Source organism: Tupaia chinensis, unplaced genomic scaffold (genome assembly GCF_000334495.1).
Source record: "Tupaia chinensis unplaced genomic scaffold, TupChi_1.0 Scaffold000311_2, whole genome shotgun sequence".
NCBI classification, from domain to species: domain Eukaryota; kingdom Metazoa; phylum Chordata; class Mammalia; order Scandentia; family Tupaiidae; genus Tupaia; species Tupaia belangeri.
The window spans coordinates 2,226,693-2,242,276 of record NW_006159803.1 but is presented as its reverse complement, the minus strand read 5'-3'; the positions used below and the strand labels follow the sequence as shown (position 1 = coordinate 2,242,276).

The 15,584-nt window shown below is 38.5% G+C and overlaps 1 protein-coding gene across 3 annotated transcripts in view; it reads left to right on the top strand.

Moving 5' to 3' along the window:
* The first annotated feature begins 201 nt into the window (after positions 1–201).
* Positions 202–15,584, top strand: part of CWF19L2 (CWF19 like cell cycle control factor 2) — a 101,972-nt gene continuing 86,589 nt past the window's right edge. For all 3 annotated transcript variants that reach the window (XR_003549769.1, XM_006150942.3, XM_006150943.3), the window contains exons 1-7: positions 202–343; positions 1,893–2,003; positions 3,515–3,637; positions 6,561–6,674; positions 7,952–8,071; positions 9,831–9,924; positions 12,590–12,705. Coding sequence is in view for 2 of the 3 variants with exons in the window: in XM_006150942.3 (XP_006151004.1) it covers positions 239–343; positions 1,893–2,003; positions 3,515–3,637; positions 6,561–6,674; positions 7,952–8,071; positions 9,831–9,924; positions 12,590–12,705 (783 nt within the window). In the remaining variant the exon portion in view is untranslated. The remainder of the gene's footprint in view (positions 344–1,892; positions 2,004–3,514; positions 3,638–6,560; positions 6,675–7,951; positions 8,072–9,830; positions 9,925–12,589; positions 12,706–15,584) is intronic.

The window sequence follows — 15,584 nt, the reverse complement described above, 5'->3', positions numbered from 1 at the left end:
GGTTCCACATACACTCATCTTAACCTGCACACAAGGACCCGGATAAGCGAAAGAGTAACTGTTTCGGGTTCTCTGGTTCCTGGGGATAGAGGAACCAGCGGACCTGCCAGTCATACTCTGCGCATGCTCGGTTCGTGCCGCCGCGCTCCCTCCTCTCTCGTGTCGGAAGTCCGGGTTTTTTCGTGAAATTACGACAGTCGTAAACTGGGATTTTTCCTGACGGCTTCCTAGCTTTACGATGACAACAACTATGGCGGCTGTTAGTGGTAGATTTGAAAGTGCGAAGAGTATCGAAGAGCGGAAAGAACAGACGCGAGTCGCTAGGGCGGAGGTGTTGCGTCAGGTACCTCCGTTTGGGGCTTTTAGCAGCGCTGTGGGAGTGGAGGGTTCCTGGGAGCCAGCCCCCACCGGTCCCGCTCCGCATTTCTCACCTATGCCTCACCTGCGGGGGGCGGGTCTCCGTTTGCGCTGCGGGTACACGCGCGTATCCTAGACGTTTTGGCAGGTTCCAGTTACGCGGTCTCTTTTCAGGGAGGTGTTTCGTTTCCTCTGAGTTTCGTTACCTTTAAACTCGTCCTCTGTTGCCATTTCTGTCACCTGGATTACTCAGTTTACAGATACTCAGCTGCTCGTAGCAACTCAGCCAGAGCGTTCGCACCGCAGTTATCGCGCCTCCTGTGTGTGGAATGAAACTTTCTCATTTTGAGGACCGTATGTGACGCTCATTTGAGTACAGTGTTTGACATTTCGTTCACCTGTCTTACTCTTGGGATCTGTTCCAGAGTTATTGTAATCTTACTAATCTAAACAAGAGTTAAGAGACCCAGAAAGTGTAGTCTCTTACTGAAGTTCAGAAATGCTTTATTTATCATGAAGACTGAGACGTATAAGGGTATGATAAAGATGAGAGGAAGTAAACTATTGAGTTATCGGATAAGTTATTCAAGATGTAAGAAGTATGGCAACGAAATGGAAAAGTTGGAGAGCTGTACAGGGTACAGCGAGTGATAGAGTTTTAAACAAGTTTAAATGCAGGTGTGAAGGAGGTAGTGGAGAAAAGGGAAAGGGGACAGGAAGGAGAAGGCATAATGACTGCTGGCCAGAGTTTAAGGGGGAGAGTGTGGGAGGTTAGTGTTGTACCAGTGAAATGTTGGTATGTTTCTGAGTTTTACCTACATACACACATACACGTTACAAATGTTCTTTCCTGCCTCTTTAGTATATTCAAGCAATTTTTGGAGGGAATAGGATTTGTGAGCTGTAACTACTTTTATAGTAGAGATATGCATTTATTTGAGAAGTTCAAAAGCCTTGTTTGGAAATGAACATTTATGAGTAGATATGTTTATGTGAAAGTGGAAAGGGTTGGGGCCAGCAGGTGGCGAGGTGGTTGTAGCTCTGTACGGGGCTGATTGTGGTTTAAGTCTCGGTTCTGGAGGTTTACTTTCTTTATGTCTGTCTGGTGAGTACACCTGTTCTAGAGGAAATTTAAATCAATCAATCACTCAAAATCTTTTTTTTTTTTTTTATAGGAAATTTAAATCAATCAATCAAAATCATTTTTTTTTTTAAAGAGAGAGATTTTTGCTATAGGGCACATGTGCTCACTGGAGAGAAACAGACAGAGAAAAAGCAAGAAATCACCCCTCTGGGGGGACACCCATGCCACAGTCCCTTCTCCATCCTCCTTCTAGAATTTTGGGCATGTGCCTGACTTGAGTTTCAAGCCTCCAGGATTCAAACCATGGTTTACTGTGGGAATCCAGCGCCTTAACCACTGCACCACCTACTGGCCCAGTAAATAATTAAAAAAAAAAAAAGGGGAATAGGTTTTGTTTTCCTTTCATTGTGAACAACACTGAATTACTAATTTGTCTTTTTTGTTGTTGTAGGCTAAAGCCAATTTTGAAAAAGAACAAAGATGTAAAGAACTTAAACGACTTCGGGGCGAGGACACTTGGATGCTACCTGATGTGAATGAGCGAATTGAGCAGTTTTCACAGGTGAATAAAAGCAGGTTTATTTGAACTAAGGGTCTCTCTCTCTCTCTGTTTTTTACCTTATTCAAGGTAATATTGGAAGAATAACTTTATATACCATTTTAATGAGTTAATAGAATAAATATCACGTAGTTGGCTTTACTGAATAGTTTTATTTCTCTGGCAAAAGTAGTATAATATTTTGATGATATCGCAAAGATTTTCTTACTTGAGTTGGCAGGTACAATGCTGAGCTTCAGACTTCTGACTTACTCGTAGCAAGCTTATAGATCTAAAAAAAATTAGGCATTTTAAACTTTGTGTCTTGATTTTTCTTTAGGTCTCTATTATAGGAAATGTTTTAATTTCCTATAATATTTCATTTCCTATCATTAAAAAAAATTTAAGTTCATTTTTATTTATTTGTATCTTAAGAAGAGATGGCTAGAAAGAGAAAGATATGCAATAGACGAACACACACGTAGACAACCTCAACAGGTTCTCCGTGCTATAGTCCTACTTCTGTCTTCAGCCAGCCTGGATGAAATGCAGGTACATGTACTTGGCATCCATGTGGAGCCCTTGAGCGGCAAACCTGAGTCCTTCCCGTGTGACTTCAGCATTGTGGAGCACTGTGTTACTGCTGTATCACCTGGTTTAAAATTTATTTATTTAATTTTATTTTATATTTTAAGGAGCTATTTATTTATTATTATGATTTCTTAATTTGCTATAGCACATGCACTCACCAGAGAGAAACACAGAGACAGAGAGAAAGTGAGAAAGCAAGCCGCTGCGAAGCGCCAGGTCTGGGACTCTAACTGTAGCTGGCCCTGTGGGAGTACATTGCCTTAACCACACTCCACCGGCTAGCCCCTTAACATTTATTATTAATTGACAAATAATAATTGTATATATTTGTAGGATATAGTTTGATGTTTTGGTATACGTATACTTTATAGAAAGATTCAGTCAAGCTAGTTAACATGTCCATCACCTCAGTAACTTACCTTTTGTTTTTTTAGGAGAATATTAAAAATCACTTTTTTTTTTAGCAGTTCTGAAGTATATGTTATTATAATTGTGGTTACTCTGAAGTGCAATATCTCACTAGAATGTACTCATTTTGTCTAACTGAAACTTTGTACCCTTTCATCAACATCTTCTCTTTCTCCAACCCTTCCACTGTCCATGCCCTCTTCCTGTTTTAATTCACGTTTTCTTGTCGTATATTTTATGACCTAATAATTTAGTATAAATTTTATGGGGGATCACAGGAGGGTACTACATATGTATGTGTGTGCGTGTGTGTGTGTGTATATATACACACATGCGTTTTTATATCGGAATTTTTCTTGTATTTCTGGTAAGAAGTCCAAGCTGTATGATTTATTATCAGTGCTTATGTAAGTCATGGTAAGGTTTGTGGAGAAGATTTTGTTTATTTAGTCTTTATTTTTGTCTCATTTTATGTAAGATGTAAAGTAAGATAAAACTGAATTTCTTTCTTACATGGTCAAAATGATTATTTATAGGAACACTCTGTGAAGAAAAAGAAGAAAAAAGATAAGCATTCAAAAAAAGTAAAGAAAGAGAAGAAGAAAAAGAGCAAGAAGCAGAAATATGAAAAAACCAATGACTCAGCCGATAGCTCATCAGTAAGTATGTACTAAAACTAACCAGAACAGCCAGTTGACAAGGTTTTGTTTAAAAGAATAATATATGAGGACTTAAAAAATGTGAGAACTGGGTCAAGCTACAGTGGCACAAGCGGGATGCTGCTGCTCCATGGTAACTGGGGCTGTCTCAGAGGCTCAGGTTTGCTTCCCACCCAACCTAAATAGACCTGTGATCCTAGCCAAGTGGGAGGTTTGGACAGGAGAAGTGGGAGTTAGGAGTTAGACCTCACTTGTAGGTAGACAGGGTAGGGGCTCCCCATAGTGGAGTTACTGTAGTTTTGCTTTCTATGATCTGGTAAATATTCACTGTGCTCCCATTATAAGTCTCAGAGGAATTTATGACTCCCTGTTACTGGGCAAAAATCACATGGAAACCAGTCACTGTCCAGAGCACAAAGGAAATCTCCATCTTTAAGTAAAACAGCCATCTAGCCCTCCCCAGGGACTGGGGGTGGGGGATTAACTCAAGACTCCCAGGTGCCTTGAGTTCCAGGACCTGGGCTGACAACTCATTTCAGAGTAGCAGGTTTTTCTTCCTTGTCAGGATCTTATTTAACCAGGCTATTTTGGCCCGTCTATGGAATTTACTTGGGCCCACTTCTTTGTACTGCGTTGGAAGCTTTTCCTTCTTTAGTTAAACTCTGCTTGCTGTCCTCTCCATCTGTCCATTTGCACTTCTAATTCCTCTTGAATATTGGACAAGAAGGGGTGCTGGGCCGATTACCCCTGCACCCTTGAGCCAGTGGGATGTGGTGAGATACTGCCAAAAATCTCAGCTGTACATTACTAGGTGGTTTTCAAAAATCTCAGCTGGGGAACCAGCAGTTAGCGTAATGGCTATGTCGCTGGACTCCCACGTAGTCGACCGCGGTTCGTGTCCCGGACCCGGTGGCTTAAAACTCACGTCGGGCGCGTGTGCGTGCGTGCCCAAGATCCCGAGAGGAGAATGGAGGAGAAGGGATTGCGGCGTGACCATCCCCTCTGGGGGGTGATTTCTCGCTTTCTGTCTCTATGTCTCTCTCTGTCTGTCTGGCGAGCGCACGTGCCCTACAGTGAAAATCTCTCCAAAAAAAAAAAAAAAAAAATCTCAGCTGTACATTACTAGGTGGTTTGCGCAAGGTCATTTCTATGTTCTTTCCGATAGTTAAAGTTCTCCAGATTAGAAGAAAAGATTTTAGAGCCAGACAGATTCGATTCCTGTTTGGTTTTCATACTTAAGATACCATGTAACCTGGGGAAATTACTTACTTTCAAGTAACTTTCCTTATCTGTAAGACCAAAATAACACTTTATCGGGTTGTTTTGAGGATTCAGTATGATAACGTATGTGAAAGTACTTAGGATAATACTTGGCATAGAAGAATAGACTGATACTTTTTTATTTTTTCTTTTTTTGGAGAGGATTTTGCTATAGTGTGTGTGCGCTCGCCAGAAAGACAGAGAGAGACAGAGACAGAAAGCGAGAAATCACCCCCCAGGGGGATGGTCATGCCATAATCCCATCTCCTCCATTCTCCTCTCGGGATCTTGGGCACGCACGCACATGCGCCCGGCATGAGTTTAAGCCACCAGGTCTGGGACTTGAACCACAGTCGACTACATGGGAGTCCAGCGGCACAGCCATTATGCTAACTGCTGGTCCCAAGACTGATACATTTTTTGAAAACAAAACAAATCCCCAACCTTGGTATAATAATCAGAACATAGATGCTGATTAAGTACCTCTTAGTTGATATAATCTGTTATTTTGGGTCAGCACATGGCGGACCACTGTTTGAATCCTAGACCTGGTGGCTTGCTTTCTCTCCCTCTCTGGGAAAACTCATGTGAAAAAATAATAATAATGCATAAATAAATAAATAATCTGTTATTTAGACACAGTAAGCAAAGTGCTTTTGCCAGCCTAGCTGTTACCTGTGATCTCTGCGTTCTTTTATTTATTTATTTATTTTTGGAGAGGTTTTTGCTATAGGGTGTGTGCGCTTGCCAGAAAGAGAGAGGCAGAGAGACAGAAAGTGAGAAATCATCCCCCAGTGGGGATGGCCATGCCACAGTCCCTTCTTCTTCATTATCTCTCGGGATCTCGGGCACGCACTTAAGCACATGTGCCCAGCATGAGTTTAAGCCACCGGATCCAGAACTCGAACCGCGGTCGACTACATGGGAGTCCAGTGACATACCCATTATGCTAACTGCTGGTCCCAAGATCTCTGCATTCTTTAGATCCAGAGAAATCTGAAAATTTGAAACTTAGGGGCAAACAGCAGGCTCATTTATGTGGATGTTGTTTCCAGTCATTCTAGGGAAGCAAATGTGTGAGTAGTAACGAGTTTGGTAGGAACCAAAGCGAGTTCTTTATCTAGCAGTTCTTATTTTTGGTTTTTGCTTTCCCTTGGCTTAACAATAAACTATTTAGAAAATGGAAGAAATTTGGTCACATTATGTGGCCTTAATTCAAAGTTGTGGGTTTACATATTCTTCAAACTTTGAATGTCATTTATAATAAGGGAAAATAGAATGTAAGAACTTTCTCTAGGAAACTACTTAATCACAGCACAGACATTTTATATGAGAGTATGCAAAGTTGAGAATTTCCCTTATATACTAAATGTCATTTTTTTTTTTTTGAGAGTTTTTTTCGCTATAGGGCGCGTGCGCTCGCCAGACAGACAGAGAGAGACATAGAGACAGAAAGCGAGAAATCACCCCTCCAGGGGGGATGGTCACGCCGCATTCCCTTCTCCTCCATTCTCCTCTCGGGATCTTGGGCATGTACGCACACGCGCCCGGCGTGAGTTTTTTTAAGCCACCGGGTCCGGGACGCGAACCGCGGTCGACTACGTGGGAGTCCAGTGACATAGCCATTACGCTAACTGCTGGTTCCTATACTAAATGTCTTTAGAGCTCTGAAGAGGAATGGGTTGAAGCTGTTCCATCTCAGACACCTGGAAAAGAAAAGGCCTGGAAAGTGAAAGATGAAACGTTAGATAAAGAAGACAACAGCCAAGTTATTCAGGTAAGCAAGGCACATGTTTTTTTAAAGAAAGAAGTGTCAACTTCTAAGAATAGGTAAATGTTAAAATGAAAATTGATTACAGTTTCTTCAGGAGGAGAATTAGAATTTGAAAACACACACTTTATGAATAATTTTGGCAGTAGTGCTTTTCGCCGTGCGTTTAGACTCCATGTCTCTAGTCTTCTAGAGATTTTCTTGCTTCTTGTTAACAGAGTAAGAGTGCTTTTCCCTTACTTAAGGAAGCCTTACACTGTTGATATTAGCTCTTCCAGAACCCTTTCACAGTGAATAGAGTTGAGTCACAGTTTTTCTGTCCTTTCACCTCATCCTAAGCTATTTTTAGTAATTCTTAGAGTCGAATAGTTCACCAGTTTTGGGTTATTCTTCATGTGCCTTTGGAATAGTGCAGTTTATGAAGGAATAAAGGTTGCAAGGAACCAATGTTTGATTGCTTGCTGTGTGCCAGGCATTGTGCCCGATGTTGTATACCTGTTACCTTGTTCACTCTTTCATACAATTCTGAAAGGTAGGCGTTTGTCCCATTTTATAATGTGGAGGATAAGGCATAGAGAGATTAAGAAACTTGCTTAAAGTGGTATAGCCATGTAGGATTTGATCCGGGCTTGAGTGCCTCCACAGTCCCTGCTCTCATTACCAAATGTTTGTTTGTTGTTTATTTTATTTTTTCTTTTTTTGTAGATAGAGGTTTTTGCTATAGGGCACGTGCACTTGCCAGAAAGAGAGAGACAGAGACAGAAAGTGAGAAATCACCCTCCCCCCCCGGGGGGATGGCCACGCCTCAATCCCTTTTCCTCCATTCTCCTCTTGGGATCTTGGGCACGCATGCACATGCGCCCGGTGTGAGTTTAAGCCACTGGGTCTGGGACTTGAACCGTGGTTGACTACATGGGAGTCCAGCGACATAGCCATTATGCTAACTGCTGGTCCCTTGTTTATTTATTTTTATTTTTTTGAGAGTTTTTTGCTATAGGGTGCATGCACTCGCTTGAAAGAAAGAGACAGAGAGACAGAAAGCGAGAAATCACCCCCCGGGGGGATGGCCACTCCCAAATCCCTTCTCTATTCTCTTCTCGGGATCTTGGGCACACACGCACATGCACCTGGCATGAGTTTAAGCCACTGGGTCTGGGACTCGAACTGTGGTCGACTACATGGGAGTTCAGCAACATAGCCATTACACCAACTGTTGCTCCCACCAAATGTTTATTATTAGTTTCCAATTAATTCAGATTAAAATGTCTTCCTTTTTTAAACAGAGGGATGAGTGGATGACTGTTGACTTTATGTCTGTTAAAACTATGTCATCATCATCACTCAAAGCTGAAAAGGAAACTAAAAGAAGAATAGAGCAAGAGAAAACTCAGGCACTGGAACAGGTAAGAGAATATTTAAAATGCTCTTTTTAATTTGTCTTTAGTAAACTGTTAAGACATTAGTATAACTGTAGTTTTGCTTGTAAAATATTATTTTATCTGTTGTAGTATTTAAAATAATGAGAACAACTATTGTGCCCAACATAAAACTTGAACTGCAGCCTAGTCTCTTGTCACTGTTAGTCACAATTCTCATTTTTAGCCAGTCTGAATTACTTGTAGTTCCCTGAAAATGCTGTGCGCTCTCTTTCTCTAAAGTTTTATGAAAATGCTGTCTTTCTGTGTACCTAGAGCATCTTTATTTATTTATTTTTGTCTTTAAATATTTGTTGTAATTTGTGATTTACATATAAGCAAGCCTCCAGGTCCAGGACTTGAACCACGGTCGGCCATGTGGGAGTCCAGTGCCTTTAACCACCACGCCACCTGCTGACCCCAGAATGGTCTTTAAAAGTATGTGTACAATGCTTTTAAAGTGAACAAATCGAGAATATAAACATATTTACCAAAAATATCTTCAATGTTTGAAATTATATTATGTTGTGTACATTTGAAACCTACTCCAATGGCTTTTCTGCAAGTATATACTGAATTGTTATGATTCTTTACTATGTGATGCAGTTCTAAAGAAAAACATATTGATTAAAAATCAGTCAAGAAAAGATCTCGTAAATTATCAAAGATAATCTTAACATAGCCAGTGAAAGAAGAGTTTGTCATTTCCATGTAGAGGACTGTGGAAGATAAGTTTATAATCTGAAAAAAATCTGTGGGTGTCAATTGTTGGTCCATAGTTTATAATCTGAAAAAAAATCTGTGGGTGTCAATTGTTGGTCCAGGCAGAGATAGGTAAAATTGTACATAACAATAGCTCATTAGGAAGAGATAGAAAAAGAACACTTTTACTCACTCACTGAGTTCTTGTAAGACCGTAGCACTGTAGTGTATATAAAGAAGTCAGTAAAACAAAAAGAGATGTTTTAAAATGAAGACATTACCTAGAACATCTTTATTCTCTTTACTCCCCTCCTTCTCCTCCCACCCCCCCAAAAAAGAAAAATTAGGTAATTTGTGCTCATCTAAGACTGCACTTATTTATTTGTTTGTTTGTTTGTTTTAGAGGTTTTTGCCTTGGGCGGTGTGCAATCTGGAGAGAGAGAGAGGCAGGCAGAGACAGTGAGAGGGACCTGGAGAGAGAGGCAGGCAGAGACAGTGAGAGGGAAAGTGAGAAATCACCCCCCTGGAGGGATGGCCATGCCTCAATCCCTTCTCCATTCTCCTCCTGGGATCTTGGGTACCCACACATGTGCACTGTGTGTTCAGGCCACCGGGTCTGGGATTTGAACTGTGGTTGACCATGTGGGAGTCCAGCGACCTAACTGCTATACCATCTGCTGGCCCCAGGACTTCACTTATTATTTGTTGTAGAAAGTTTGAATTCTTTGTTACATGAGCATGCTGTATCCTCAAAGCATATATTAGTTTGTTATTGCTTGTTTCCTTCACTGCATTACAAGCCATTCAGGAATATTGACAGTTATATTTTTTACATCTATCACAATTCTGAGACATACCAGGCATTTAATAAAACACTGAATGAATGTGAATTTAGACATTATTTCTTTAAAGTTACATGATAGTGTGCCTTCAGAGTGTTTTAAATGATTTGCCCAGGGTTACAACTAGATCTCAGATTTATTATTAATATTTTTGGTAGTGCATTTATTTTTAAGTTCTGATCTCTGAAAACATTTTATTTTAGTCCACACTGCAGGAAAGAGAATTGAATCCATACTGGAAGGATGGTGGGACAGGTCTTCCACCAGAAGAGGGTAGTGCATCATCAGTTACCAAAGGTATCCCTCTATTTTGGTTGTAGACACACGAACATTTCTTATAACTTGATATTCCTGAGGGAATAACCTGAGTTTACACCTGACAAAGCATTGATAAAACATTTGCAGTATTCCAAAACCTTATTAAAATCATTTGTATTTGGGAAGGTTATTTTAATTATGCTATGTTTAGGAGCAGGTTGATTAAATACATATTTTTATACTCCATAATGTTTTCATTTGTGAGCTTCTATTTTAAGTGAATTAATGCAAAGTATGATTCTGTGAGTATATAATTGTTCGATTTATTACATTCTATAACAAAATATAAAAAGTGTTAAATGTGAAATATTATGAAAGTAGTGTTTGAAAATTAAAGATGTGGTTTCATATCTTCAGAAATTTCTACTTTGCATTTATAAAAATCTGTGGAGTGCTGATCTATTCCAGCAGATGGAGACAGAATATTTAAGTGTTACATAAGCTTGCTTTATAACATAATTTAAAATGTTTGTTAAGTGTTGTATTGACTACGCAATGAAAAGTTTATTATAATTAACATGGTAGACATCATAAATTATGATGTTATCTCTTCATCTTAGTGATTATTAGTGGGATGTTTTCCTGCTTTTTATACATGGTTTATTTAGTTATTAAAATGTTTTGCTAAATGCCGGGGGTTCTCACTAGACAGAGGCAGAGAGAGAGAGAGGCAGAGAACGAGACAGAAAGAGAAAAAGCACCTTCCACGAAGAATGTTCATGCTGCCATCTCTTCTCCTCCACCTCTCCTTTCTTTTGGGATTTCAGGCATGCATACAAACGAGCCGGGCATGTTTCTCAAGCCACTGGGTCTTGGACTCCAGCTGTGTGATTGGCTATGTAGGATCTGACTGCCTGAGCCAGCAGGCCATGGAGCCTGCTCCATTTTAATCAGTTTCACCGATGATTCTGTGGAATGAGCAATTTAATGATATAGTTGGGTATTAATACAAGTATTCTTTAGCGTGGATTTCTTGTCATTGCCGATTGCAGATTTAGACGATAAGTTCCTTGAGTGGTTGCACTGTTAATTTTGAACTCTTAGACTATATAAATTTAAAAAAGAGCAGGAGTAAAGTAAGCCTTTGAATGAAAAGTAAAATGATTAACTAGTAATACAGATTTTGACGTACAAAGTAGTTCAGATGTTTGTAAAGAAAGCTACATTATCTTAGAAGTGATTGCTTAGTAAAGATAAACTTCTGAGATTTGAATGGGAATAGAATTAATTTAAGGACTAAACAATTTGTTTTTTAAATAAAAACTTTGTGTTGATGTTGTACATGTATAGAAAAGTACACAAAATATAAATGTACGGCAGACTGAAGATTTTCACACAGCAAAAACATAGGGCTAACCAGTGCACAGTTTAAGAATTGTCAGAAGCTCTCTTCTGGTTTTTAGTTTGTCACTCCATGGTGACTGTTTTCCTGTTCTCCTTTGTTTCCAGCCCCTTGCGCCCACATTTGCAGATTTGTCCTTATTGTTGGGTGTAATCGTAGTGCCTTCATTGGCCTTGATGTACCTGAGTCTTTTTAGGAGTATATCACAATCTGTTTATCCCTTCTACTAAGTTCCTGGCTTATTTCCAGGCTGGGACTGTTACAGATTGTCCTGCTCTCAGCATTCTTATGCATATCTTTTGGGGTCGGTATGTGTGCATTTTCGTTGGTTTTGTCCTGCAGTTATCTTAAAGTAATTCTTTTTTGGGGTCAGAAAACTAGATACAGGATTTTGATTTAAGTAATTCATTGGATTTCCTCTTCACACATATCAAAAGTATAATATATAGAGGGAAATATAAGCAGCTTAATAAAGTTCTTTGAAGGCATTCAAATTTTCACAGTTGGTATTCATGACTAAATAGGGTAATTAGTTCTAACACGTATTTCCACATTATTTTTCATAACTTTCTTAATAGTTCTTTGTGGTGTATTTGAGGTAGCTTTTACCTTCTATATATTTGTCTTTGTTCTTTATTTCCTTCTTAGAATGCCTTGCCTACTTTTTCCTTTTTTAGTGGAGATACAACTCTTAAGCTTGGTTCATAGAATTTTTTTTGATCTTCCAGTTAGAAATAATTCTTCACTTTATACTTTCTTTTTTTCGAGAGGTTTTTGCTATAGGCTGTGTGCACTCACCAGAAAGACAGTGTCAGAGAGACAGAAAGCAAGAAATCACCCCCCAGTGGGGATGGCCATGCCACAATCCCTTCTCCTCCACTCTCCTCTTGGGTTCTTGGGCACACACATACACGCGCCCGCATGAGTTTAAGCACTTGACTACATGGGAGTCCAGTGACACAGCCATTATGCCAACTGCTGGTCCTCTTCACTTTATACTTTCTATAACCCTTTACATCTTTATATAATAGGTATAACATATTATCTTAAATCCTTTTATTCTAATTCTGATAGGTTGGAATCTTTTTGAGCATAGTTTACTTACCTTTTCCTTCTTCATAGTACAGAACTGTGTACTTTTCAAAGAGTCACTCTATCTGGAATTTTAAATATACTTATGATTTTTATATGTTCAAAGAAAAGTACTTAATTTTATACTTTAATACTAGTCCTAGAGGCAGCATATGTAATTCTATGATAACTGTATTAAAAGCATAGCTAACATTTAATATTGAAATTTAGTTTCAGTGGTAGAAGATGGTGGATTAAGCTGGCTAAGGAAGTCTTATCAAAGAATGAAAGAACAAGCTGAGAAACAAAATAGAAATTTTGAAGATATTGTAGCAGAAAGATATGGGGTGAGTATCTATCTGTATTGAGATATGTATGCTTTCAAAATTATATAAAAAATTAAGTGCCCCTAACTTTGATTTATGACATGAGATGATTTTGAATTAAATTAATATTGTTTTATATCTTCATACTGCTGAAGTTCTTTTCTGCTTTTTGTTGTTGTGTAACTCCTGAGGCATTTTTTATTGATGTAATTATATAAACTTAAATAATTCAGGAAAGTCTGGATGGTACAGCTTTGGAGATTACCACTGTTGAAATTTTGGTGTATTTCAGTTTGATATATTCTAGGGTTCTAAAGAAGTGTATATGTACTTTTTTTTTTTTTAAGAATTATTAATTCAATTTTATTTACTTATTTTTTATTATTCTTCATTTTGACCAGAGAGAGAGAGAGAGAGAGACACAGAGAGAGATGAGAGTGAGAAAGCAAGCCACCAGGTCCAGGACTCAAACCATAGTCAGCCATATGGGAATCCAGCATCTCAACCACCATGCCACATGCTGGCCCATGAAGTGTATGTATACTTTTAAAACAGTGAACCCATGCAGCATATATGATATTTAGAATAGTCAGTTCCCCTTGGTCATCATGTGTGGGGATAATCTTTCTATTTCAATAGTAATTGATGTCAATTTTTTCCCTCTCATCAGTTTTCAGAAGAAAGCAGGTTTAGAAAGTAGTAAGATTTTAAAAACTGTAAGCAAATCTCTCCCAACCTTCCCAAAGAAAAGAGGAGGAAAAAGTCATCCTCTGTCTTAAGAAAATCTTTGTTGGGACCGTCAGGTGGCGTGGTGGTTAAGGTGCTGGACTCTCTCATGGCCAACTGTGATGTGGGTCCTGGACCTGGCAACTTGCTTTCTCAATTTTCCTTTGTCTCTCTTTCTTTTTCTAGTCAAATTAAACAAAATAATAATAACAAAATAAATAAATAAATTTAGAAAAAGAGAAAAAAGATTATGTGATCATTTAAATTATGTTTTTCCAGATTTTTTTCTTGTCTTTTCAAGGAGGCTGCTAGGATATACTTTGTATTATTATTATTATTTACTTACTAATATGTACATAGTTGAGTGCAAATAAATATATACATTTTAATAACTTACTATCTTCTCTTGTGTTTATATTACATTCCATTATTTATTTATTTGTTAATTGTTGGACATTTATATATTTTTCTCATTCCCTTCTTTTTTTGGTTATTGTTACGAGACAATGTAATGAGACAATGAGAGGGAATTTGAGAAATGACCGCTTGGGGGGGAATGGAGAATGGCCATGCCACAGTCCCTTCTCCATTCTTCTGGGATTTTGGGTGCAAATGCATGGCCTGATTTTCAAATCACCTGGTCAGAGACTTGAACCCTGAGTCCAACGCCTTAGTCACCATGCCACCTGCTGGTCCTCCTACCCTTCTGTTTTTGTTTGTTTGTTTGTTTTAATATAGAAGTATTTATTTTTAGATAATTACTTAATTTTTTTTATCATTATAACTGTACTTTTAAAATATTTGCTTCAGGGCATGTGTGTTTACCAGAGACAGAGAAAGAGAGAGAGAAAAGTGAGAAAGCAAGACTCTAGGTCTGAGACTAGAACCATGATCAGCCATGTGGGAATCTAGACCTTAACCACCACACTACCCGCTGGTTCTCTATTTTTTTAAAAGAACTATTAATTCAATTTTATTACCCGCTGGTTCTCTATTTTTTTTAAAAGAACTATTAATTCAATTTTATTTATTGTTGTTATTTTTAGTATGACTAAAGAGAGACAGAAGGGGAGAGAGAGCACTGTGATGACCATTTTTGTTCAGTGGATTTCTCATACTTATCTGGTTATTTTCTTAAGGTGAATTACTAAAAATGAAATTGATTGTTTAAAGGACATAGACGTATAAAGTGAGTTATATGGGGTCCAGCAGGTGACATAGTGGTTAAGGCACTGGAGTCTCATGACTGACTGGGGTTTGAGTCCTGGTTGGAAATTATGCAGGGTGTGTGTGCATGAGTACCTAAAATTTCAAGAGGAGAATGGAGAAGGGATTGTGGTATGGCCATCCCCCCAGGGAGTGATTTCTTGCCTTTTATATCTCTGTTCCTCCAGTGTCCCATAGCAAAAATCTATCTCCAATAAATAAATACATAAATAAATAAAATAAAGTGAGATATATGTTGCCAGATTTCTCTATAGAAAGGTTGAATAAACTATGCTTGTTGAAATACCTCTTTTAGTATGTAATTTTCAGTAGTAGGATTATTCTTTATAATCTACTTGCTATTGTGATCAGTCAACAGCTTTTTTTTTAATTTTTTTCTTTTATATTTATACATTTGTTTTTTAGTGGAGTTTTTTTTTTTTCTTTAATAGAATTAATGTGAGGACTGAATAGTCTATTTTTTCTTTAAAAGCTTGTTTTTTTTAGAGACTTTTTTCTGTAGGGTGCATGCACTTGCCAGAGAGACAGAGACAGAAAGACAGAAAGTGAGAAGTCACCCACTCTAGGGATGGCTGTGCCACAGTCCCTTTTCCTGCATTCTCATCTCAGGTATTTGGGCATGTATGCACACGCATCCGTCATGAGTTTTAAGCCGCTGTGTCCAGAACTCAAACTGTGGTTGACTACTTGAGAGTTTAGTGGCATAACTATTATGCCATTGGCTGATCCCTAAATAAAAACCTTTTATAAATTTATTCACTTCATCTATACAAAAGCAAGAGAGACAGAGAGAGATAAATAGAGACAGCACTCCAACTAGGGTCTAGATCCACTCCCATCCTTCATCCCACTGGATTACAGGCACACGTGGACACGATGTATATTCAGGGAAGTCTTCAGTTGTGTACCATAAACCTTCCCATGTGGATCGCCTCTTAGAACATTTC